At 46.3% G+C, this 24,194-nt stretch overlaps 1 protein-coding gene and 4 non-coding genes across 5 annotated transcripts; 2 read left to right on the top strand and 3 right to left on the bottom strand.

The window, feature by feature from the left end:
* Positions 1-2,424: 2,424 nt before the first annotated feature.
* LOC130843196 (U1 spliceosomal RNA) lies at positions 2,425-2,588 on the top strand. The gene has a single exon (XR_009050804.1). It is a non-coding gene; the product is annotated as a U1 spliceosomal RNA (small nuclear RNA).
* Positions 2,589-4,196: 1,608 nt separating this feature from the next.
* On the bottom strand, positions 4,197-4,437 carry LOC130844775 (cytochrome c oxidase subunit 6C-like). Its single transcript, XM_057720938.1, has one exon. The coding sequence runs from the start codon at positions 4,435-4,437 to the stop codon at positions 4,210-4,212; it is 228 nt and encodes a 75-aa protein (XP_057576921.1). The 3' UTR covers positions 4,197-4,209.
* A 1,510-nt stretch (positions 4,438-5,947) lies between these two features.
* Positions 5,948-6,021, bottom strand: TRNAN-GUU (transfer RNA asparagine (anticodon GUU)). The gene has a single exon. It is a non-coding gene; the product is annotated as a tRNA-Asn (tRNA).
* A 3,004-nt stretch (positions 6,022-9,025) lies between these two features.
* TRNAN-GUU (transfer RNA asparagine (anticodon GUU)) lies at positions 9,026-9,099 on the top strand. Its single transcript has one exon. It is a non-coding gene; the product is annotated as a tRNA-Asn (tRNA).
* A 14,558-nt stretch (positions 9,100-23,657) lies between these two features.
* On the bottom strand, positions 23,658-23,823 carry LOC130842017 (U1 spliceosomal RNA). Its single transcript, XR_009050326.1, has one exon. It is a non-coding gene; the product is annotated as a U1 spliceosomal RNA (small nuclear RNA).
* Between the last annotated feature and the right edge of the window lie 371 nt (positions 23,824-24,194).

Raw genomic sequence — 24,194 nt, 5'->3', positions numbered from 1 at the left:
TGCAGAAATGTGTTCACCGAGGAGACGGGCTGTGGTGGCAGAATAATGCTTCCCCAAAGAGGTCCACATCCTGGTCCCTAGAGTGTGTGAACATGTTACCTGACATGGCGAAAGAGACTTTGCAGGTGTGATTACATTCAGGCCCTTGAGATGGGGAGGTTGTCCTGGAGGGCCCCATGGAATCCCAAGGGTCCACGTAAGTGAAAGGGAGGAAGAAGAGTTGGGGTCAGAATAACGCGTTCTGAGAATGACTTGATCAGCCGTGACTGGCTCTGAAGACGGAAGGGGGCTATGAGAGTAGAATGTGGGCACCTTCCAGAGGCTGGAAAAGGCAAAGAAAGAGATCCTCCCCTAGAGCCTCCAGAAAGGACCTCAACCCCACTGTCACATTGATTTTAGCCCAGTGAGATGCATCTTGGAATTCTGATCTCCAGAACCATAAGATAATAAATGTGCGTGGTTTTAATTCACTAAGTGTGTGGTAATGTGTTACAGTAGCAACAGGAAACTCCTACAGTGGACATCGGTGGCCATTTGTTACCATGGCTGTAGACCAATTACTCTAGCCCCAGAAATGTGAACTTTCAAGCTTGTCAATTCTCAGTGGAGATAATGTAAATAATACTGGATGGTGTACCAAACCATCCCCTTATAAGAGGCTGAAACCCTCACCCTGGGCTCAGGGATAAACATCTAGTATGCTCCGAGGCTGGGTGGTACACGCGTGTATATTTGAGACAGGGTTGCATGGCCTTGGGCACTGGATTTACAATGTTCTCCACGGGGCTAGCTGCAGGGGGTTTTATCTGAACCCCCTGCCTGTGTATGAGGACCTTCCCACATTCTGCAACTTTTAAGGATCACATACTGGCTTTCACAGTTTTCCTAGGGGCTAAGATGTGGGTCTATTACCAAGAGCTGGCCAATCCCCATGAGTAACAATGACCCCAGCATTTGACAGGAGTTGAGAGACACAAGGAGTAGGCCCTGGGGAAATTCTTCCTGTCCCGTGCAACAGAAGACTCTCCCCACCTCCAGATCCTTAGTTTAACACCGACCAGGTGCAGCAGAAGTCGCAGAGCCATTGGCGGTGTCTAGTGTCCAGGGCCAGTAGTGTCACCTGTGCAGAGCCACAGGGGTTGTCACTCAGCAGGGGGCACCCATGCCCTTCCCATTTGGTCTGTGTGCTCCCTTCCATTGGCCTTGCTTATTCCTCCCTGTTTGTAGAGCCTGGTTCTCCAGTTGGCTGGAGAGTCTCTGAGCTAGCACTATCCCTTGAAGAAAGTATATTTCAGAGGAAAGGAGCCAGAGTCTATTTCTGATGGCTGCAGAGAGAGAAAGGAGGGGAAAGGGAGAAAGCAGGGAGGAGGAAAGGAAGCTTCTTCCTGGAAGTTGGCTGGGTGCTGAGTTCCTCTGCGTCTAGGATTCTCCGCAAGAGTCACTTTCCCCCTTAAGCCAGAGGCACCCTCAAGGATCCAGTCACTCCACTCCTTGCTCTCTGGTCTGAAAACACAAGCTGGCTTCCTTCTCCAGCCTCCGCGGCCCCGGCCCCCACCCCCACCCGCAGGGCGAACCAGTCTTACCCAGAAAGAGAAAACAAATCAACAAACAAACCAACCGCACTCTCCAAGCAAACACGTCATCTTTCTATCCCTTCTTTTGGTCATCCGCTTCTTTTTCAGAATCTTCATTTCCCGTATTCTGTTCGGTGAGGAAAGCAAAAGCACGGTCCCTGGGGCACCATGAGAACCAAGCAGGAAGGACGTGCACAGACAATACACCGAGCAGCACTGTGAGAGGCAACCCTGAATCTGTGTGTCTATGCACAGGACACAGACATGTGCTTTCATTGTGTTCCTATAAATACATACCTGTACCCTTTGCTTTACGACTTCTTTATTACTAACAAACATTTTGGGTCAGTAACACACGATGCCAGAATTCATTTCCTTGGTGTGTAACGCAAGACAGAAGGGAAGAATGCCAGGAGGCTGGCAGAACCTGCCAGTATTTCAGATGAAAGCTTAGAGGTCCGTTACCTACGTGGGCGGAAATCACGATGTCACGTCTCCTTTCGGCAGCCGATGCGCCCATTGGTCGTCTGGGCAGGGGTGGGATGGGAGATGACGGCCCAGGGACCTGGCGTGGGTGGGAGGAGGGGAGCCTCCTTAGAGGTCAGGGATGGGGCTTGGCTTATGTAAATCTTGCAGTGCAGGGGTGCCATTCCCGGCCAGCCACTCCCCGGGCTGTGGAAGTTTTCCGGAGATGTTGCTCGGATTTTCTTAGGAGAGTTGTTTGGAGGGGCGTGGAAGAGGAGGGGGTACGGGGGGTGGTGGAGGGGCTGGGGTGGGGGTTGTGGCAAAGTGAGCGTGTGTGTACAGTGGAAGAGCCTAATGCTGTGCGGGGGCGGGGAGCAAAACGTTCATACTTACCTGGCAGGGGAGATACCATGATCACGAAGGTGGTTTCCCCAAGGCGAGGCTCACCCATTGCACCGGGGGTGTGCTGACCTCTGCGATTTCCCCAAACGCGGGAAACTCGACTGCGAAATTTGTGGTAGTGGGGGACTGCGTTCGCGCTCTCCCCTGGCAATGAGTACAAAATGACAGATAAATCCAAGCAACTGGGATAGTGGGTGGAAAAGCGGTTGAGCAAGAACTGTGACCTTCTCGCTTATCCCAGAGTTTTGCATTTTTTTTTTTTTAATCTTTTTCTCTAGCGCATTGGGTAAAGGTGGTAGATAAACCAGTAATGCTTCAATGAAAACTGGGAGGTCTGCATCACGGCCAATGCCTAGCCAGGTTCTTTCTTTCCCTGCACAAACCAAACACAGGCTTTTGTTACCACTGCAGATATAAGTTTCTCTGCAGATTTAAGCTTCAAGGGGTTTTCCTACTTCAGGATTTCATTCTGACTGTGGAGCTCTGTTCTATACCCTGCAAAAATCTTGCACAATCTTCACCGGTGTTTCCAACTTGGACTTCAAAGTAGGGGTGGCCCACCATACACACTCATAACGACCTCGGTTTATCCTCCTGCCAACAACAACAGAAAACGTGAAACAAAGACTTTGAAGAGACTGGGGCATCAGGTGAAAAAGGACAGTGCGTGGTTCTGGAGAGGTGGTGGGAAACAATGGCTCCAATTTACTGTCTGCAGAGAGTTTCCAAGCAAGGCACTCCAGGGCAAACTGAAAAGGAGCCCGGTGGACCTTGCTGAGTTGAGGACACTGAACCTGAAGTCCAGGGAGGCCAAAGGAGCTAGGGTCCACAGAACAGACTCCCAGAGGGGAGAGAGATGCTGAAAGTAAATCAGAGAGAACTACAGAGGAGATCCCTCCTGCGTGCAGCACAGTACTGATCAGTGCAGCCCTGGCAGGAAACTCCCCAAGGTCAGGGGGAGAGCTTTGACAGGATCAGAGAACAGTGCCTGGCACTCACACAGATAGTGCTTGTCCCCAACAGATAGACTGCAAGGAAGAAAACAAAACAAAACAGACAGACAAAACCTCTCAATTCATGAAGGCGTGGGGTGGAGTACTCAGGAATGTCTTGCCTCAGGAGGGCAACTAGTTAGCCATAAACTGAGTGCTGCTCAGAACCACTTACTGAATCATCAAAGCACGACCTGAAAGGATCAAACTGTTTGCAAGTAACTTGAACGCATCCCTGAAGAAAGCCCAACGTTTACAGGAACACACAACTCTCCATCATCCAACAAGGCAACATTCACACTATCTGGCATTCCATCAGAGATTCGGAGGTATCCAAACAGGCAGGGCAAATGACCCATAATGCAGAGACACATCGATCATGTGCAAACGACCCAGAGCTGACACCAGAGAAGGACATTAAAACATTTATTCCAACTGTATTCCGTAACTTCAAACAGTTCAGTAGACACATGGGAAACATAAAAAAGACGCAAATGAACTTCAAGAGATTAAAAAAATAATAATAATAAGAGGGATGAAAACTACAACATACTGCAAGGGATTAACAGCGAGCAATTAGAAAATGCAGAAAACAAAATTTTTTTAAAATCATTTATTTATCAAGAGAAACTATTCCTTAGCCCAGATATTCATAGTTCACAGTTTCACAGTTCAGGAATACAGGTAAGTGCCAAACTTCCATGAAACTCAACACAAAGAAATTATATGGCACTTAGAATGCTCCTTCAGGAACAGTCTGCCTTTATATTCCAAAATCACTTTGCACTCTGAAAGATACCAGCCTTCCTCATCTCCTCAAAATCTTTCATGGAATCATAATTTCTGTAGAAATCTGCATATGCCTTCTTTCTTGGTTCAGCCACAGCAAACTTACACAAAGTTGCAACTCCCAGGGAGACAATGAATGCTCCAACCATATGAAATCGCAGACGCTTGGCCAGAAGGCCACGCATCTGAGGTTTCATCAAAGAACTGGAAGCCATGGTAGTTTTTCTCCTTGACAGCTCAACGACGACGTCCTTCCAGACAGATGGAGAAATGGACCAGAAGAAACAAATTTTTTTTTTGAAGGTGGCAAAACAACAGTAATTGTTGACTTAAGTACAGAGGAAGGAGCAAACTCTTCTAATGAGTTCATTAGGTGCACAGGCAGCTTCCTAAAAGGTTCCTGGCAGCACCCACTTATCCAGCACGGAGCACAGCTCTGAGATGCCACCAAGGAAGGGGCTCGCCCACCAGGGAGTTCTTGTATTAAATACCCAGGTTGAAATAATGTGGGCCCCGTTTGCAAGGAGTTGAACTTTGTCTTGGGTTGGCAGTAATGTAGGAGGTCCATCCAGCTCCTCAGAGGGGAATGCAAAGATTTTCTGTGATTCTGTTTTCCTAGTCATCCAGTCAAGGCCTGGTCTGTGGCTCGGTGTGGTGGGGTGCCAGCCCAGTGAGTGCTGGCAGTGGTGACGTCATGAAGCGTTACCCACGAAAGGGTGTGGGTCCTCTGAAGTCCAGGATTTGAGGAATGGCCTGAGGACAGATTATGCTATTTTTAGTCGTCATGTTGAGCCCACTGTAAAACAGCCGCTGTGAGGAGAATCATGTCTGAGAGGGAATGCAGGCATCTCCATCTCTTTTTCTCCCCCAGTTCGGGATGGAGCTGGAAGGAGTTAAGGTACTCTTTAGACCAAGGCATGGCAGTTTTCTAGGCATGTTTAGAGATGTAGGTGCTCTTCCTGGAGGGCTAGATTATCCACCACTTTCAGTGCGTCACCACTTAGAGATCTTTGGGTCTGCCTGTTGCCTCCTGCACCAGTGCAGCTTTGTGAGGCCCTCACTGTTGTCTAATCCAGCCTGTGTCCCCTCCTCATCACACCCCAGCAGGTGCCCTGATCCCAGCGAGGGCTTCTTCTCATTGCCTCCCAAATTGGCCATAACGTAATTTTTTTGTGTGTAGTTGATTTACAGTGTTGTGTTAGTTTCAGGTGTACCACGAGGTGACTCGGTTATATTGGGTTGGCCAAAGAGTTGGTTCGGGTTTTTCGGTAACAAACTTCAGAAGAAACAGATTTGAATAGGAATTGCATTCACTCTGCAGATCACTTTAAGTCGAAAGCCACAGTCCCAAATGAAAGGGTGCAGGCGCCCTGAGACCAGGCGGTGAATACTCCGCTTTGGGGGTGCCGCGCAGGTGGTGCACAGAGCCTGATTGCCGACGTCAGAGCTTGAGTAAGAGATTCCCCCCATCCGTGTGCGTGTGCCTTCATCCTCTGGCAGCTGCCCTGGAATGTACAAGGCGGATGACTTAGCAAGGGCAGCCCCCCAGGGGGTGCCAAGAGACCGGGGCACCAGGGTTAAAAACCGGGATGAACGCGCGTACTGGGGATCCGCTGGGTGGAGATTCCAGGAGAGTTCAGGCAGTAGGGCGCGGGGGAGGCACTGCAAGGGCAGACGCATAAAAGCGGCGGCTGAGGGCCCGCTAATCAGATGCCAAGCCAAGTTCGTCCCTCAGTGGGCTCGAACCACCAACCTTTCGGTTAACAGCCCAACTCGCTACCTGATTGCGCCACAGAGACAAAAGGCTGCAGGGTTTTGTTGTAACATCCTGGAATCAGAATGTATTCCCCCGTTCTTTCCAACCCAGCGGAAAATAGAGTCAAATGCCTCTATCTTGTCCAACCTTGCTGGCACCAGAGGCATTGACTCCCGTCACTCAGGAATGTCCGACCGTGGACACCGAGCCCGAGTCAGCTGCGGGCTCCAACGAAACAACGCCGGGCCCACGACCATCCTCGCCTGCTCCTGGCCGCCCCCCACTCCGCGGGACGACTGCAGCCTCTCTCGGGCCAAAGTCCCCGGTTTCCCACTCGTGATCCGCCTTACTCGTCACGCTCACCGCAAGTCCCCCCTCACCCCACCCCACCCCCAGGTCCAGTGGTCGGGCGGGAGAAAGGACAGCAACCGGCTGTGTCCCCACCGCGCTGCCTCCTCTTGGCGCTTCCAGAGAAGGACTCCACGAGGCACGACCTGGAGTTTGCGCACCAGGCAGCCCCTCGCCCGGAACAGGGCCTGGCATCCAGCAGGTGCCCAATAAATGTCTGGCTGAGGATGCATTCCGCCGCAGGGGCCGGAGGTGGTGGGTCCACCGAGAATTCTTATGCCACCTCTAAGTTTTTAGTCCTAGAGGAACGTAAAAAAGTTCTATAAAGTCCAAGAGGGCACCACTTGGACCGGCTCTGAGCTCCCCATGTAAGACGGTACGCCGGCCTCAGCCTGCGGGTGCAGGTGTCATGTCTGAGAGGGACGAAGGAGGAAAGCTTCAAAGTAGAAAGACGGTTGGGGTAGGCAATCTGGAGTATGAGGGAGAGAGGGAGAGAGACTGGTTCATCTCTAGCCATCTGCTTACCTCCAGTGCTAATGTCGACCCGACCACCGCTCCGTGGATCCCCTGGTGGAGCACAGTGGTCACGGTGTGATTGGTGCGGTGATGGAAGCCTGGCTGCTTGGGTCTGAATTCAAATCCTAACAGAGAACCGGCTTCCCGTGCCTGATCACCGCCGGCAATAGCCTGTGGGTCTACCTTTTGGACTTGGTGGCTTGCCCCCTACTGCCCACAGAGCAGGTGGGCGAGGGGACGCGGCGCACACCTCACCGGGGGACTCAAGCTCTGAGGCGGCCCAGACTTCGCCCGAGGCCCCCAAGGCCTGAAGTCAGCATCCCCTCCAGGTCCCCCCTGCGCTGAGAAGAGTGCCTGGGGCTCCAGGAACAAACTTCTCCTCTGTCTAACTGGAGACTTGGCTGGATTGGTCAGAATCTACCCTTTTCTGGCCTCATGGGGCCGAGTGCCCCTTGCAGGGGCCTCGAGGGGTCGCTGTGTTCCTGCCGATTGGATTTTGGCTTGCAAAGAACAAGGGCTCAGGCAGATTTTGATTTCCCTGGCTTAGGCTGTGCAGGCTGATACAAGCAAGGCTCAGGGGCTGCAGCCACCCAAACAAGGAACCTCTCCTGTCTGTCATCGTCTTTGTGAATGGCCAGCTCCTATACATAGAAAAATCCGCAATAACCCACACAACACAAGGCTACCAGTCAACAAACGAATTCTGTATAGTGGCAGAGTACAGATAGGCAAAAATCAGTTGTATATCTATACATTAGAAGTGAACAATCTGAAAAAGAAATTAAGAAAACAATTCGATTTAAGATTGAAGAGGAAAATTAGAAGTTTGGAATCAGCTAGAAATAACTTCATGCTTGCTCTGCTTTTGTAAAATCTGCTTGCTGCAACCAAGATAAGAACAGATGACCTAGCAATCAACTGTAACCTTAAGATGTTCTGATAAATATGGAATGTTCTGCTCTTGCTCCTGCAAGTTTCTGTTTGGAAACCCTCTGCGAGGGACCCACAACAACTCCCACTCTGTAACTGCCCACAACCTATAGTAAGCAGGTAACCAATCAACCAAAATGCTAAGGGGGCCGCCGGCTTAATAAATCTGAGTTCTCCAACTCTCCGAGTGTGGTGCTTGGTTTCTCGACAGACCGATTCGATTTCTGCAACAAGATAGCACCCAAAAGAATGTAATATTTATGAATTGAATTAACATATACAAGGAGGTGAAACTTGCACACTGAAACCCACAAAACATAGTTGCAAGTGATGAAAGCATACCTAAGGAAATGGAAAGACAGCTTCCACAGATCTCTCTCCCTCTCTCTCTCCCTTTCTCCATCATACTTGAGGTTGCCTACTCCAACCGTCTCTCACCTTAGCAGCTTTCCTCCTTCATCCCTCTCAGACATGACACCTGCACCCACAGGCTGAGGCCACTGCACCGTCTTGGATGGGAGCTCAGAGCTGGTCCAGGTGGTGCCCTCTTGGACTTTCTAGAACTTTTACCTGGTTCTAAATCAGCTGCCAGAAGAAAGGTTTTGAAGAGCAGCCGATTGGAAAAATCTAGGTTCCTCTAGGACTAAAAACTTAGAGGTGGCATAAGAATTCTCGGTGGACCCACCACCTCCGGCCCCTGCGGCGGAATGCATCCTCAGCCAGACATTTATTGGGCACCAGCTGGACGCCAGGCCCTGCTCCGGGCAAGGGGCTTCCTGGTGCGCAAATTCCAGGTCGTGCCTCGTGGAGTCCTTCTCTGGAAGCGCCAAGAGGAGGCAGCGCGGTGGGGACACAGCCGGTTGCTGTCCTTTCCCCCACACGACCACCGGACCTGGAGGTGGGGTGGGGTGAGGGGGGACTTGCGGTCAGCGCGACGAGTGAGGCCGATCACTAGTGGGAAACGGGAGACTTTGGCCCGAGAGAGCCTGCAGTCATGCTGCGTAGAGGGGCTGCTTTTAAGGAGGCCAGGAGCAGGCGAGGATGGTCGTGGGCCCGGCGTTGTTTCGTCGGAGCCCACAGCTTATTCGGTCTCAGTGTCTACGGCCTGACGTTCCCGAGTGACAAGACTCAGTGTCTCTGGTGCCAGCGAGGTTGGACAAGATAGAGGCATTCTACTCTGTTTTCCGCTGGGGCTGGAAAGGATGGGAAATACATTGTTTCCAGAATGTTACAGCAAGATCTCGCAGCCCTATGTCTCTGTGGCGCAATCGGTTAGCACGTTCGGCTGTTAACCGAAAGGTTGGTGGTTCGAGCCCACCCAGGGACGAGCTTCGGCCTAGAATCCAAGGAGGTCTCAGCTGCCGCTTTTCCGTGTCTGCCCAATTGCCCTTTCAGTTCCTCCCCAGCGCCCTTCTTCAGGAATCTCCACCCAGCCCAGCTGATCCCCAGCACGCTCCTTCCTCCCGGTTTTTAACCCTGGTGCCCCTGTGTCTTGGCACCACTCCATGAGGGCTGCCCCTCACTAACTCATCTGCCTTGTACATTCCAGGGCACCTGCCAGAGGATAAAGGGACATGCACACGGGTGGGGGGAATCTCTTACTCAAGCTGGGATGTCGGCAATCAGGCTCTGTGCACCACCTGCAGGGCACCGCAACGCGCAGTATTCACGGACCAATCTCAGACGCCTCCACCCTTTCATTTGAGACTGTCGCTTTCTTTTTTCCTTTATTGCCCCACCCCCAGGTACCATAATCCAGGTTCAGAACACTGCTTTCGATTCCCTCCAGCCCTGCTTCAGACAACCCTCCCTCAAGCCCCAAGCAATATTAATCTGCTTTCTGCCTCCATAAGTTTCTTTTCTGGACATTTCAGATAAATGGAATAAATCAATATGTAGTGCTTTGTGACTGGCGTCTTTCACTTAGCACAATGTTTCTGAGGTTTATCCATGCTCTGGCTTGAGTTTCTTTGCTTTTTATTACTGAGCAGAATTCCACTGTGTAAATATAGCACATTTCAGGTGCCATTCACTAGTTGATGGGCATTTCAGTGTTTCCTGTTTTTTGATTTTGTGGGTGTTTTTCTTTTGGTTTTGCTATTATAAATAATGCTGCTATAAATACATTGAACAATCTGCACCTATGTTTCATTTCTCTTCAATAGATATAAAGAAGTGGAATTGCTGGGTTTATGGTAAGCTTATGCTTAACTTTTGAGAAACTGTCAAACTGGTTTCCAAAGTGGCAGTATCATTTTTACATTCTGACCAGCAACATCTGAAGGTTCAGTTTCTCCACCTTCTCACAAGCACTTGCTATGGTCTATCCTACTTAAACATAGCCATCCTAGTCGGGGAAAAGTGATATCTTGTTGTTTTAATGTGCATTTTCCCAATGGACACTGACATTGAGCACCTTTTCTTAAGATTATGACCCATGTATTTGTCTTCTTGGGGAAAATGTCTATTCAAGTCTTTGGCTGATTTGAAAAATTGTGTTGCATCTTTCTATTGAGTTGAAGTAGCTCTCCAGCAATTGTAAATACAATTCCTTCATTGGCAATTTGATATGCATATATTTTCTCCTAGTCTGTGGTTTGTCCTTTCATTTTCTTAATGCTGTCTTTTGAGGCAAAGTTCTCAATTTTCATGAAAGTTCTCTTCTATATAACACGTTTGCTGTAGTATCTTAGAACTCTTTGCTTAACCTAAATGCACAGTAACTTTTCTCCTATGTGTCCCCTTGAAGTTTTGTTTTAGCTCTTACATTTAGGTCTGTGGTTCATTTTGAGTTAATTGCTATATGTGGTGTCATTTCAAGCAAAGTGCCCTATGACGGCAAGAGATCTTGGAGGTAAATTACCTTTAAGAGTTAATCTCCCCCAGGCCAGGACACTGAGATTTCATATTCCTGCACCCTTTATTGAGTGGCTAAGTGCCTAGGGAGAGGTCAAATAAATGGGTTCTGGTGCTCATACACTCCATGTACTTCCCATTCTCTGGGACTGGGAACAAGGTAGCTCTATGAGTCAGAGGACTGTCCTACTCAGAGGAGGCCTTCGTCACAAAATAGACCAAAAGCAGGAGAGGGTTACACAGGAAGGATCAAAGGGATCCAGGTGATCTGGGTTGGGCTTCTAGAAGGTCTCCTACTGGGTGGATGGGAAGGAGGACTTGCACAGCACGAACTCAGTGAATATATACCTGGAGGGATCACAGCAGATGGAACACATTTTGCACTTTCGTAAATGTTATTGCCAACATGAAAACAGTGGGGTGTGTGCATTTGCGTGCATGTATGTTTGTGTTTGTGTATGTGCGTGTGTGTGTTACCTTGGCTATCATAAAGTGTGTGGATCAGGAATCTGGAGTTACTCCGTCTAGGGAAAGGATAGGGGATCAAGAGCCAGATCAAGAGCCATTCTCAGCTCTGAGAGAATCCTAAGCATTGGCTGGCATTTCCCAAGCTCATCCCAGAGACCCTACAATTTGAAGATTCCTGGATTTGTCATGTGTGGTCAACGGTACACTAGCAGACAGAAGTTGACATGCTGAGTACAGAAATAGACAAAGAAATACAATATTCCGTAGACAGACCACATTCCTTACCGCCCTCACTGTAGTGGTCTCACTGAAAATAGGAATGGGCAATTGAAACGTGGTATGCAACACAGGTTATGGGAACAGGTTGAAAGTGTCGGTTAATAGTATAAATTATTGTGTCCTCAGATTGAATTTGCTGGAAAGTAAAGTGGGGACTCCACTGAAAAATGTTCTAGGTTCTGCAGGAAGAAATGTAACTGAGCATGACCTCATGGGGCCTTCACAGGACAACCCCCTCCCCAACACCCATGTCCTCTGTCTGACTCCTGACTATAGAAAAATTTTAGCTGAAGGATAAAGTTAATCAGAAAAATGAGAGAATGCAGAAGCAAAGGAAAATAGTCAAACAAGACAAAATAATAATTAGCCATTAACCAAAGTGAAGGACCTTTAGGTCCTCCTCAAGGGCAATACGTGATATTCTAAGCCATAGCCTTTGAGCTGTTTTGCAGATACTGAAAACCCCACCAGGTGATACAAGTTAACTACAAGGTGACCAGACTGTAACCATGACATAAGCTGCTCCATCCTACACAATTCTGAGAACTCACCTCAAAGGAATGGGAACAAAGCAACTCTGGACCTGAAGATTAACCGTACTTCAAACAATCAAGGTGACACTCATCAGGCCACCGCAGGAACAATTTCAAGTTGACTGTCAGAGCCAACTGTCCTGTTCTGCACAAAGCCCCCTCCCTCAACCTATACACTCGTGAAACTGCCCTTTAAAAGCTCTTGCCCACTGATTGGCACTTGGGGAATTGGCTTATGGACACAAGTCTGCCTTCTCCTCATGTTGCTGGCCTCCTGAATAAAGCAACCTTCCCTTTCCTACCAACACTTGTCTTTCCAGTACTGGCTTTTGAGCAGCAAGCAGCCAAACCTGAGTTCATTATCAGATGTGGGGAGGCTACAGGAGAGTGCAATTATACAACTCAGTATAACGCAGATAACAACATCTTCCACGCTTCATGCAGTTTTTCTTTCATTTTTTCTGAGGCCATGGTCTCATGCATAAGTCTAAATACATTTGTACCAAGAAAGTTGATATCAATACAAAACACACAAAATCTACCATTACATTCGGCAGTGCATGTTCCTAATGGTACTGTAGCCGGGTTTATACCAGCAAGTAGCCAAATTGTGGCTAACTTTGAATGCAGCCCCAAGATAGCCATGTGTTTGCTTCTCCTTGGCCCCACCTCTAGGTTAAGCACTACATCTGAGCTGGCTCCATCACTGAGGGAAGATGTAGGTCAAATAGTGCATAATGCAAATGGGGGAAAGCATAGCAAAAAGCAGGCATGCTCATAAGTGAGTTAGGATTCCAGAGAGGAGTGTGATCATGCTATTGTGAAGAAAAACATGTCTAGCTCTCTCTCTGAAATATGGCACTGACTAATCAGAGATGCTGGGAGAAACCACTGTACCTTCTCTCAAAGAAAGACAAGTAAATCCCTACTGATGTATAAACTGTGCCTAAAATCTCCACCTAGACAGTTTAGGGATAGAAGGGAAACAGTATTTCTTCTAGTTGCTATCATTTCCTTTCAGTGGGGGATGGCCTGGAAAGAAAGAAAAATATCCTGGTCAACTTCCCTTGTAAATAGTTAGCGAGGACTCTCCTGGCAAATGCATTAATGCTGGTTACTATTGGGAGACTATTTACCTATGGAATATTTTCAGTGGGATGTATCTAGTCTGTGTTGAACTCTTTAGGGGATCAAAACTAGAATCCCGGGATTTAAGTGGACTAGTTCCCTGGAGACTGTCACATTGATTAAGTAAGTGTCAGCATAGGAGATGACCCCAAGAGCTCCATTCTGTGTAACTGATGACCTCATACATCACTTAGAGACCACGTGTGTTGAGGCTGGGCCAGAGCATGTGCTAATGTGGCAAGAAGGTCCTTGCAGTCAGTGCTGGTGAGCTCAGACGTTCTGTTGCTTTGTTCATCCTTCACAATTAACTTCCTCCTTGAAAATGTGAGTAAAACTCGACACTGGGCAAGATTTATGATTTTTGTGTTTTTCATGTTATCTCCATTTCAAGTGGATGTGCTCGTATACCATTCACTGACCTTTTTAAATATCACAGTTTTAACTTTGTTAAAAGTCACTGTTGGCCAAAGTCAAACCAGGCTAATCAGTGTACAAATTGATTGGCAAATCATGGATTAAACATTCAATGGCCTTTATAACCACATATTTTGCTAGAGTGTCTTCCAAAATCACTACTGTTCTTTTGCAGGTACCATGAGCAACTCCAAAATCCCAAGGCCATCTTTCCCTGATACCTTGTGGTCACTGTCATCAACTTCAGTCACTTTATCCTGTACCTTGAAGATCTCTGCATTATTACATGATTTGAGAGACAGAGATGGTATGTATAGTTTGTTTAAGTGCAGGAAGAGACTCCTGTTTCTCTGTGGATCAATGGAGTTGAATAGCACTGTTTGTTCCAAACAAGCCATCTCAGATTTTTTCATAGACATATTTACACTACCAGCTGTAAAACAGATAGCTAGTGGGAAGTTGCTGTATAACAAAAGGAGATCAACTTCATGGGAGATGCTTTGGAGGGCCAGGACGGGGAGGGTGGGGGGGAGTCGCGGGAGGGAGGGGATATGGGGATATGTGTGTAGATGCAGATGATTCACTTTGGTGCACCTCAGAGATGGGTACAAGAGTGTAAAGCAAATATATTCCAATAAAGAGTTTAAAAAAAAAAGAATTGCGGATTATTCTATTCATGGTAACATTTTTATACAGAACAGATACTACTTTAGTTGAATCATTCAGAAAATGATTTCCATGAGACAAAAACTAAAAAATAAATCATCACTCCGAAAACTAGCTTTCTGCACTGAGCAAGTTCTGCCTAGGGCTCCAGAGGTTTTGAATAAGCTTGGTGCTTAATTGCTTTAATATACGGTCTATGGGGTTTAGGCTATTTTAATAGCACTTCAAATAAATCATTGCAATGTGACTTTAAGCAAGTCACTTAACTTTGATTAGGTTTCAATTGCTGAAGTTTAGGAAGAATTTGGCCAACTATTGTTTTCCTGCCATAGAATGTACTCTTGAGCTTCCTCACACCCTAAATTCACTCCTCAGTTTGCATGGGGGTTGTGAGAAGGTGGAGCCCCAGTGCAGAAAAACAATCTGCTTGCTCCTTCCTTTACTTAGTCATGAATGCTTAGAGGGACAGCTGGACGTTGTGGCCATTGTCACCCTTGTGAAACCACCAGCCTAGCCAATCCCAGCAGAGTTAGAGTGACACACAGATCAGGGGAACTGCCCATGTTCCAGGCTCACAAACCATGAATAGGATGTAGATTAGAAGATGACTCTCTTTCCCTGGGTAACCCATGAGCTCGTTTACCTGTTACTTGAATGGTTGATGGTTTGAGCCCAACAGATAGTGTTCTGTGACTGATCCCAGGTGTTTTTGAGCTCTGTTTGTGCTGCACATTCTCTGTGCACTACTTCTCTGATCCTGATCCTCACCCTCTCCCTTTCAATCAGATACAGGAAAATACTGCCCCTACTCCTAAGGTTCACGTTAGTTTCTAAAGGGCTTGGTAAAAAGAATTATTTTTTTTAAGGGTAAAAACAAGTTCTGGAATTCCAAGCTCACTGACAATATAACCTTTCTTCCTGAGGCTGAGTTTTCTGCAGCTGCTCACTCCTGGACAGCTGGTACCGATTCCCTGAAGCTAAATAGCGAGAATACGTCTCTCATTGAACAACTTGGTTTGGGGGGTTCTTTTTTGTTCTTTGTTTGTTTGTTGTTTGTTTTTTATTCCTTGTAGCCAGAAAGAACACACTTCAGGGTAAGAGGATGTTAGAAAGAGTCTATTATAAGATTTGGGCTTTGGTTGGGTGATATGGGGGAGGATGGGAGGACGTAGGGGATGTTCCATATTGAGTACTGTTAGCACCGGCAATTTATGATTGAAGTAAGGAAGTAACAGTCATTTTGTTATGAAAAGAAGAGGAGGTTTGGGATTTTGTAGGTTCCACGGTGACCTTGTTTTAGTCTGTGCCTGGAAATGTTTATGAGGTAGACTTGTTTTGCTTGATTTTCAGTCTCAGAATAATCTTGTGTGAGGCTGATATTCTGCATCTGAGATTGTTTACTTCCAATATGAAAAGAAATCAGTCAGGCTGTGAGTGTAAGATTAGTTCAGGGCAGCAGACGCTGGTATTTTTTCTTTCTCACTGGAAATCCCTAAAAGAGAGAACAAAAAAAGCAAGCACTCTGGTCCTCAAGCTGTAGATGCAAACCTGACAGGGTATCAGAGTGACTTTAACTAAGTGTTTGGAACTGTTAAAAATATTGTCGGTCATTGTTTGTTTGAGTCCAGGAATGCGCAACCAGCAGGCTACAGTGCCAACTATATCCCCATTATTGCTGGTGTAAGGGTTTTTCTAGTAGCTATTCTTGTAAAAGGAATTTCTCAGCTTAGAAATGGTTTGTACACATGTATCTCATTTTGCTAATCCTGCCCTACTGCCTTGCAAAGAAGCTTTACAAATTCATATTCTCAATCATTTATGAGAAAAGTCTTTTTGCCACTCTGTGTTCAACACTGGATAGCTCTGTACATGCCATTTATTTTGTCAACAATTAACCCCTTATTGAGAGATGTCTTCAAGTGAGTTTACACTCATTGGTTTAACTGACATCCTGGAAAAGCTGATATTTTGACTTTTCTGTGTTCTCTTCTTCTTTATGACTGCTCTGTTCTCTCAGATAAGCTGAGCCAAGTAAAGTGCAAACATATCACTGTTGCTTGGTGGATGCTCGTGCCTGTTGGGTTCATGTATTGTTCGCGATGTTGAGGGTGAGGGATTGATTCACAGAAGAGATATGAGGTTGTGTTAACTTGACTTCCCTTCACAGACAGCCCAGGCTGCTGCCAGTTGGGAACTCACTCATCCTGAGGAGTGAATCTCCATGATTGAGCCTGAGCAAAATAAAAATTAGAAAACAGATTTCTAAGTGTACGTTTCATTTGAATAGGACATTAACTATTAGATCTTTTCTTCATTTGTAGTCAAAACAAAAGGAGAGACTGTGCCGAGACCAGCTCGGCGACTCGAGGTGAGTGACGGGTGCCGCAAGCTTGAAGAAAACAGACACAGACTGAAGAGAAAGATGGGACCGGGGGACTCAAGACCTCTAGGATCAAGAGCCTTGCTGATTCATCCCACGTGGCTTTTATTGAGTTCTTGGCTAACACTCCCAGGTTAATCCCATAAACAATCAAAGGCCTCACATGACTGGGGCAATGATCTTTGCCTCCTAGGTCCGAGTTGAGCAGGTGTGGATTTGAGCTGGGCGTGGAGAGCAAAACAGCCCTGGGGGCAGGAGACCTCTCTCAGATATTAGGGGTCTGTGCCCCACCCCTGTTGGCCCCTCTGCGACTGTGCCTGTCCTAGGTTGTTCCTCCCCTGAGGAATCTTATGTGTCTTTGGCTAACCAGTCATCCTCCAGGGCCAAACAGGGTGATATGAGGAAGGGTCTGTGCCCTACCCCTGTTGGCTCCTCTGCGGCTGTGCCTGTCTTAGGTTGTTCCTCCCCTGAGGAATCTTACCCGTCTTTGGCTAACCAGCCATCCTCCAGGGCCAAACAGGGTGATATGAGGTGTGCAAGTGAGAAAGGGGCTGTGCCCCTAGAGACGGCCAACCCTCTGCCTACGCCCCCATAGTCTCCACGCCCCGCACCCTCAGCTCCTCCACTGCTCAAGCGGGACATTCTGAATCCCATCGCTCGGCCCACATACTTAAACATTTTCAAGGTTTCAGAAAGGCTCCTGAATGTCTTCCCACAAGACTGCATTCAAAGGACTTTGTTTGGGGAACTTAATAACAGTGGCTGATGTATTGCTTTCCTGGAATTGGTTCGCCTATGCTGGTAACTGATACTTCACATAAGCCTTGTCTGGAGAGCCCAGGAAAACAAGGATCTAAAAACAAATCTGCCACAGGACACAGAGATATATGATAAATTCTTGGACAATATTATGTGGAGTTAAGTGTTGTACCCTCTTTATTCTTTTCGAGGTTGTTTGGTAACATTAATGACACATTCCTCTACCACCAGAAATGCCCTTCATAGTGTCCTTCATGTTACAAGGGCTTGGAAACAGCCACATGAAGGTGAGCACAAGATTTTTACTGTGATTCTTTGATTTTTTTTTTTTTGCATACAAGTTTAGCATACATTTTTTCTGAAAAGTCAGAAAATCAGGTAAGTAGAGATAAGCATCTGAATTAGTTCCCTATTTCTGCCTATTAACAGGTTACAAAAACAATAGTTTAAAGCAATCCATTTTTGTTATCTCAGAATCTTGTTGATTAGAGGTTTGGAAAGATGTAGCTGGGTCCTCTGCCCACACAATTGGCCACTATGTCCTCCCCACCTGAATAGGGCTGATATTGACCACGTTGTGGTGTGACCATCTCCCATGAGGGGCTGCCCTCGTGGTCTCGTGTTCCTCTGGGATCCTCTTTATTGACCTGAATTCTAACCCCCATGATTTCTTGCAGCTCACCTGAAAGAAAGAGGCTTAGGAGAAAGCCTGGAATGTGGAGGCCCAGAACTGATCTCTGCCATGTCCTTCTCCAAGAGGAGAATAAAATAACAGAGGTCTTCATAAAACAGGACCCATATGAGGGCTGAGATCCCCAGCGATTAGAGCAGGGGAGAAAATCTAAGAGACAATGGAGGCACTAAAAGCCCCGAATGAAGAAGTAGGGTCCTCTTTGTGTTCCACTTCAGGTAGGTGCCCTTCCTGGAAAAGAAGACATTTCCCCTTGGCAGAGCACCTTGGACAACGGACTTGGTTTGATCCCACTGGGTCATTCCTGTTGCCACTAGGCTTTTGGGGTCTCCATTCTAAAGTGCTTGTTTGAAGGTGTGGCTTCTTCCTTTCATGAAAATCTCCTGGGAATTTCTGTCTGAAATGCAGTTTCTTAGGCCTTTAAGAAGCAGCACAATGACCCTGATGTAGGTGTTCTTTAGCTGTGCAGCTAGGGCCCAGGGATTGGGGCCTGTCAGCCGCATGATATCATAATTACTCATCCAAAGTTAATACTACTTTCTCTGTTTTACATTATACATTCTTCTCCATTATACATGAGAACCATATGCTCAAAGACGGTAATGAAATCACCATGTACAGCAAACTTGGTACGCGGTGGAGCTGGTATTTGCATCTTGGACAGCTATTCCGAGGGCTGTGCTCTCGTTGCTACAGCACAGTCCTAGGATAGGATTGGACTGGAAATACGGTAGCACTAGAACACATCAGTAAAAGTTAGTTTCTCCTTGTTACCTATATTTACCTGCTTGACAAATATTTACCGAATGTTCTATCTGGCAGGCTCTGGAGCAGGCACTGGGGAGGAGGGGTGAACAAGGCACACAGAGCACCTGCTCTCAGGAAGATGACCTCTAGCACCAGAGCCAGGTGTTTTACAGAGAATCACATATATGTTTTTTAAGGATGACCGTGGTGTATTTCATACACATGTTCCTTGCTCCCATTTTGTCAGCAGGGATTGAAAATTGACTGAGTATAAATAATCAGACTTTATTTTGTTTTACCAGTAGAAATACTGATGTTTGACACAATGTCCTCTGAATTTCAGCTGTAGGTTCCTGGACAGTGTGTTGTACGCTTCGGACAGCGTAGCCTGTGTCCAAACCTGTGTGATGGTTCTACCGTCACTAAGTTGTTCCCAGGGTTTTGGAAATCTCCTGTTCTCTTTGGGAATCAGTTTCTTTATCAGTAAAAAAAAGCTGTTATTCAAGTCCTCCAAAGTCCCTTTCAGTTCACATTTCTCTGAATGCATAAGAGACTGAGATGCATATTAAATGGGACCTGGGAACTGCAGCCAAGAGCAGACCTTGATCTTCTCTGTGTGTCTCATGCAGGAGCCTAACCCAAGCCCAAACCCTGAAAAGACATAAATGATAGAGGAGATGGAAGAAAGAAAATCAGCAGCTTGGAAGAACGAGAATAACACAAAGAAGGGTAAAGAAATGGTAGAGCAGTTGGCTGCCAGCAGAGATGAAAAGAAGGACAAGCTGAGTTCACAAGAATCAAGGGAAAGTGAAGAGTGCACACAGCATTATCCACGTCCTCAAGGAGCAGCCTGAGCTGAGCAGGGAGGACTGAGAGAGTAACTTACTCCACAGTGAACCTGTGCACCTGCCGAGGAGATCCACAGCATGGATCAGGGTTCGTTTGCACTGCTGGGAGCACCAATTCCAAAAGGAGGAGGAGGAGACCCTGAGGCTCTGTGCTGGACCCTGCTGTTTGCACCTGCAGCTGCCCCCACAGCAGATGCCCCAAGTAAGCATGAGCTTAGAGAGAGAAAGAATGTTTGGAGAAGGGATGGAGATGTCCATTCTTTTCTTCACCAGTTTTGCCCTGAGGTCAGGAGGGGGCAGGGTAAGGGAACCCTTCCATCTGAAGCAGAGATACTTGTAATATTCTTCCACATTTACACTTGGAAAGACTTTACACACAGTATTTCTTAAGTATTTGTGAGGGTTTATTTTTCCTCATGCTTTGTGAACAACTTGGAGTTCAGCTATCAGTAAGATTTACCTGAGGACATCAAAGCAGTGGGAAGAAGAATCCAAGTGGATACTTTCAACAAAGTGTGGGGCTCTTCTCAATTAGGTGTTGTGGCAGACCAGAGGATGGGAGGGGAGGCCAAGGACATCTCTTCCTAATGACAGTGAACCCCTGAGAGGAATCACTGTGGAGAGGTGAGTCTTCATCAGATTCACCAGAGGTCTGGATCAAAGGGCTTGGATAATGTAGGGCGGGCACGTCCTTAAGGAAGGGGATTTACTACATCTTGGGAGAAAGCAGAGTATCTCTGAGAGCACATTTGGGAAGGAATGTAGTTGAAAAGGTGGAAGATTTGCAACCACTTTTATTCAATCAGTGAACAAATGTCACTGAGACCCTACTCGCAGCTTGATTCGGTGCCAGGAGACATGAACACAGAGATGATTAAAGGGTATTCCAACTTTCCTGGAGCTCTCAGTCCAGCGACCAAAAAGTCATGAGAAGTGTAATGGGGGTGGATTCACTGGAGGAAGTGACCCGTGCTGCCTAGGGATGACCTCAGTGTTTCTCGTGGCCGCCCTTCTTTCTTTATCAACAGCTGGTGACCAATCCAGGTCCAACAACTGTGGCTCTCAGCCAGATTTCATCCTCTCATGATACAACTAACATCTGCAATCTATGTTGGCTCAAAGTAGCCAACACTGCCAACGTTTCCAAAGGAAACTGCTGATGTCTGTCTCTACTGTCTATGTCCTGGTCAGTAGGAGAAATGAACAGGCAAATTGAATAAGTCTTATAGTTTCATCATGTCATAACAATCAGGGACTATCTGTCTTCTCTTACAAAAGGCAATGCCTTCTAGACTTCAAATTCTCTCCCCATTTCAAAGACAATTTAAATATTGGTCATATTCCTAGAATTTTAGAACTTGGTGCTTTACCCTTACATTTCAGATCCAGTAAGCAAAGTAAAGGAGTAAAGCAACTTCCAAGTTTGCAGTGAGAATGTAGTGGGGTCTAGCAGTAAAATCCTGGCTTTCACGTGCCTGATATCTCTTTAGTGCTCTTAGAAACAGAATAATCTAACACTCCTTGACTCACTCCTCTATCCCATCATGTTGTACAAAATATAATATCTCTGCTCATCTAGATGACTTGGATCCTAAATTAGCTGAGTTCCACGAATGCATTTACAAAGCCCCTGTGGGTAAAGCACTGTGCTAATTCTACTGTGGGATACGAATGAGGGTACACATTCCTTACTGAAGAAAGTGTGAAGATGACTGTTCCCAGCTCAGCCTAGGTATCTCTCTGTAGGTAGAATAACAACAGCAGACACCAATAGGTTCCACCTGCTGAAAGGCAAGATGAGGATGAGGTGCAATGACTCAGCTCAGTGTCCTCAACTCAATGAAGTCCACTGGCTTGTTTTCAGTTTCCTCTCCCCTGCCTTGCTTGGAAACTCTCTCCAGGTGGTAAACTGGAGCAAATGTAGGCTCATCTGCTTGTTTCTCATCTCTCAGGATCACTCACTGACCTTTACTGCCTGTTGGCCAGTCTTTTGAAAATCTCTGTCTCATCTATTTTGTCCAGTTTATTGTTGTTGCTTTCTTTTGCTGTTTCAAGTGGGAGAGTAAATCCAGTTTCTGTTAGTGTGTATTCGTGTGGCACCCCCTTTATAAAATCACAGTTGGAAAATATCTATCAAGATCCTGAAAAGAAACTTTTACAAAATAAAAAGCACAGTCACAACCAGGGTAAGACTGTGAACGAAGGAAAACCCTTAAACTTGACTGATAAGGAGCTAATATCCAAATATATAAACAGTTTGTAGGACTCAACATCAACAAACCCCAAACAACCCAATTAACAAATGGGCAGAAAACCTGAGCAGACGTTTTCCCAAAGAGGACATACAGATGGCCAACAGGAAAAAAGCTCAACATCAACTATCATCAGGGAAATGCAAATCAAAATCACAGTGTGATGTCACCTCACACCTATCAGAATGGCTGTCATCGAAAAGAACACAAATAACAAACACTGGCCAGGATGGGGAGAAAAGGGAACCTTGACACATGGTTAGTGGGCACAGAATTATCACATAACCCAACAATTCCAGTGCTGGGTATGCATCCAAAAAAACCCCAAAACACTAATTTGAAAAGATACATGCACCCCAGTTTTCATAGCAGGGTTATTTAGAATTGTCAAGATAGGGAGGCAATCTATGTGTCCATCAACAGATGAATGGATACAGAATATGAGGTATATGTAGTAAATGGAATACTTCTCAGTCTTAAAAAAATCAATGAAGTTTTGCCATTTGCAACAGTATGGATGGACTTGAAGAGTACTGTGCCAAGTGTAATAAGTCAGACATCACTTATATGTGGAATCCTCAAAAATACCACAAACTAGTGAATAAAACTAAACAGAAACAGACTCACAGATATAGAGAACAAACTAGCGGTTACCAGAGGGGAGTGGGGAAGGGGAGGGGGAGGGGCAACCTAGGGATCGGGATGAAGAGGTACAAACTATTATGAATAAAATAAGCTACAAGGGTATATTATTCAACACCGGAAAGATACTCAATAGGTTATAATACATATAAATGGAATATAACCTTTAAGTTGTGAATCACTATATTGTACATGTGTAAATTATATAATAATGTATATCAACTCTACGACCAAAAAAAAAAAGTGTATTTTAAAAGCACCATACCCGTTTTAAGGACAATGCTGGCCTGACTCTATGTTGGGGATTGCAAACCCCATAGCCCCTTGGCCAAAGGCTGAGGGAATGTTCCCTTGAGGTCTGTGGTGAAAACCAGTCCTTTGTGAGTGGAGATGCCTCTTTAAAAGCATGTCACCCTTGATTATTCCTATTCTCCAAAAGGTCCTTCAAAGGAAGGGTGAACGTGACTACAAAGTGGCCCAATGGAAAGTTCCAGCTTTGGGGTTTCCGTGGAGTATCTCTTAGGAAACACTGCTTCCAGGCTGACTTATGTTCCCTGAGGAACCAGGGAGAGACACCAAACATTTCAAATTGGTGGGCTACAACCCAGGCACTGAACGAGGGGCAGAGATTCCCAGACCCTCTCTCAGGAACCTCATCGGTTGCTCCAAAAGAGACCCCACAAAGTCCTCCACTCACAGGATCTTCCTCCTCTTGGTGGTATAAAATGACCCTGTGCCTTATTTGCTAAGCAGGGGACACAGCGCTAGATACTACTGTTTCTTGGGTGTATTGCCATGCCAGTTATACAAAAGAAAAGAAAGACGGGAAAGCTAGGTGAGGTATTAGAAATATCTGTCCTCCCGGGGCTGCAAGAGGCAGTCACCTGGCCACACAGGTCTCCCTGAGTTTAAGACCTCTGGTGGTGGTTCTGCAGTAAAGGAATAAGCTGGTCCACTTTCTTTCCAGCAGAAAATGGGGAATGGGACTGGTCTGAAATAAAGTGTTCTTCATTGGCTGATTAGGGCCTTAATCCTCATCAACTATGATGGTTGTCAATTCAGTCTGGCCCTGGAAAGGAATACAGCATTTTTCCCCAAAACAAACTTAGAAGGGGAGTAGGAAGGTTTATCTTCCAGGAAAATGTATCTAGGAAATGCTCCCCAAGAATTTGCCCAAACTACTGAATATATTTACAGTGGTCTGTTATTAACCATTACCTGTCAGGAGAGTGTGCAAACACTGTCCCCCATTACCACAAATTGTGCAGTCGAGTTTCCTAAATTTGGAGAAATCAAAGGGCTCAGTACATCCGGAGTGCAATGGATAAGCCTTTTTTTTTTTTTGGAAAACCATCTTCCTGATCATGGGATCTCCCCGGCGCCTGTACCACAACAATGCAAGATACCAATAATAGAAGAAATTGTGTGAGAGAGAACAGAGCATATGTGAGAACTCTCTATCTGCTCAATTTGTCTGTAAACCTAAAACTGTTCTAACAAGTAATGTCATAAATTTTTTAAAAAATGTAATGATGCAACACCCTCAAATCAAAGTGTTGCTGGCATCCTATAACTGCATAGTTAATACTAGCCCTTGAGGTGCACCAACCTGGAGTCTGACCAGGCCTATGCCATCAGCCTCTGCAGCCTGGCAGTTCCCCTGGAATCTGGCTGTGGAAACATGTAGGTCAAGGTGGCCGCAGAGCTCCATATGGTGCAGAGAGAACACTGGAATGTGGTGACGGCGGGGAGAAACCAT

Source organism: Hippopotamus amphibius, chromosome 1 (assembly GCF_030028045.1).
Source record: "Hippopotamus amphibius kiboko isolate mHipAmp2 chromosome 1, mHipAmp2.hap2, whole genome shotgun sequence".
Lineage (NCBI taxonomy): Eukaryota > Metazoa > Chordata > Mammalia > Artiodactyla > Hippopotamidae > Hippopotamus > Hippopotamus amphibius.
The sequence above is the reverse complement of the archived record's forward strand: the minus strand, read 5'-3'. Positions and strand labels throughout refer to the sequence as shown.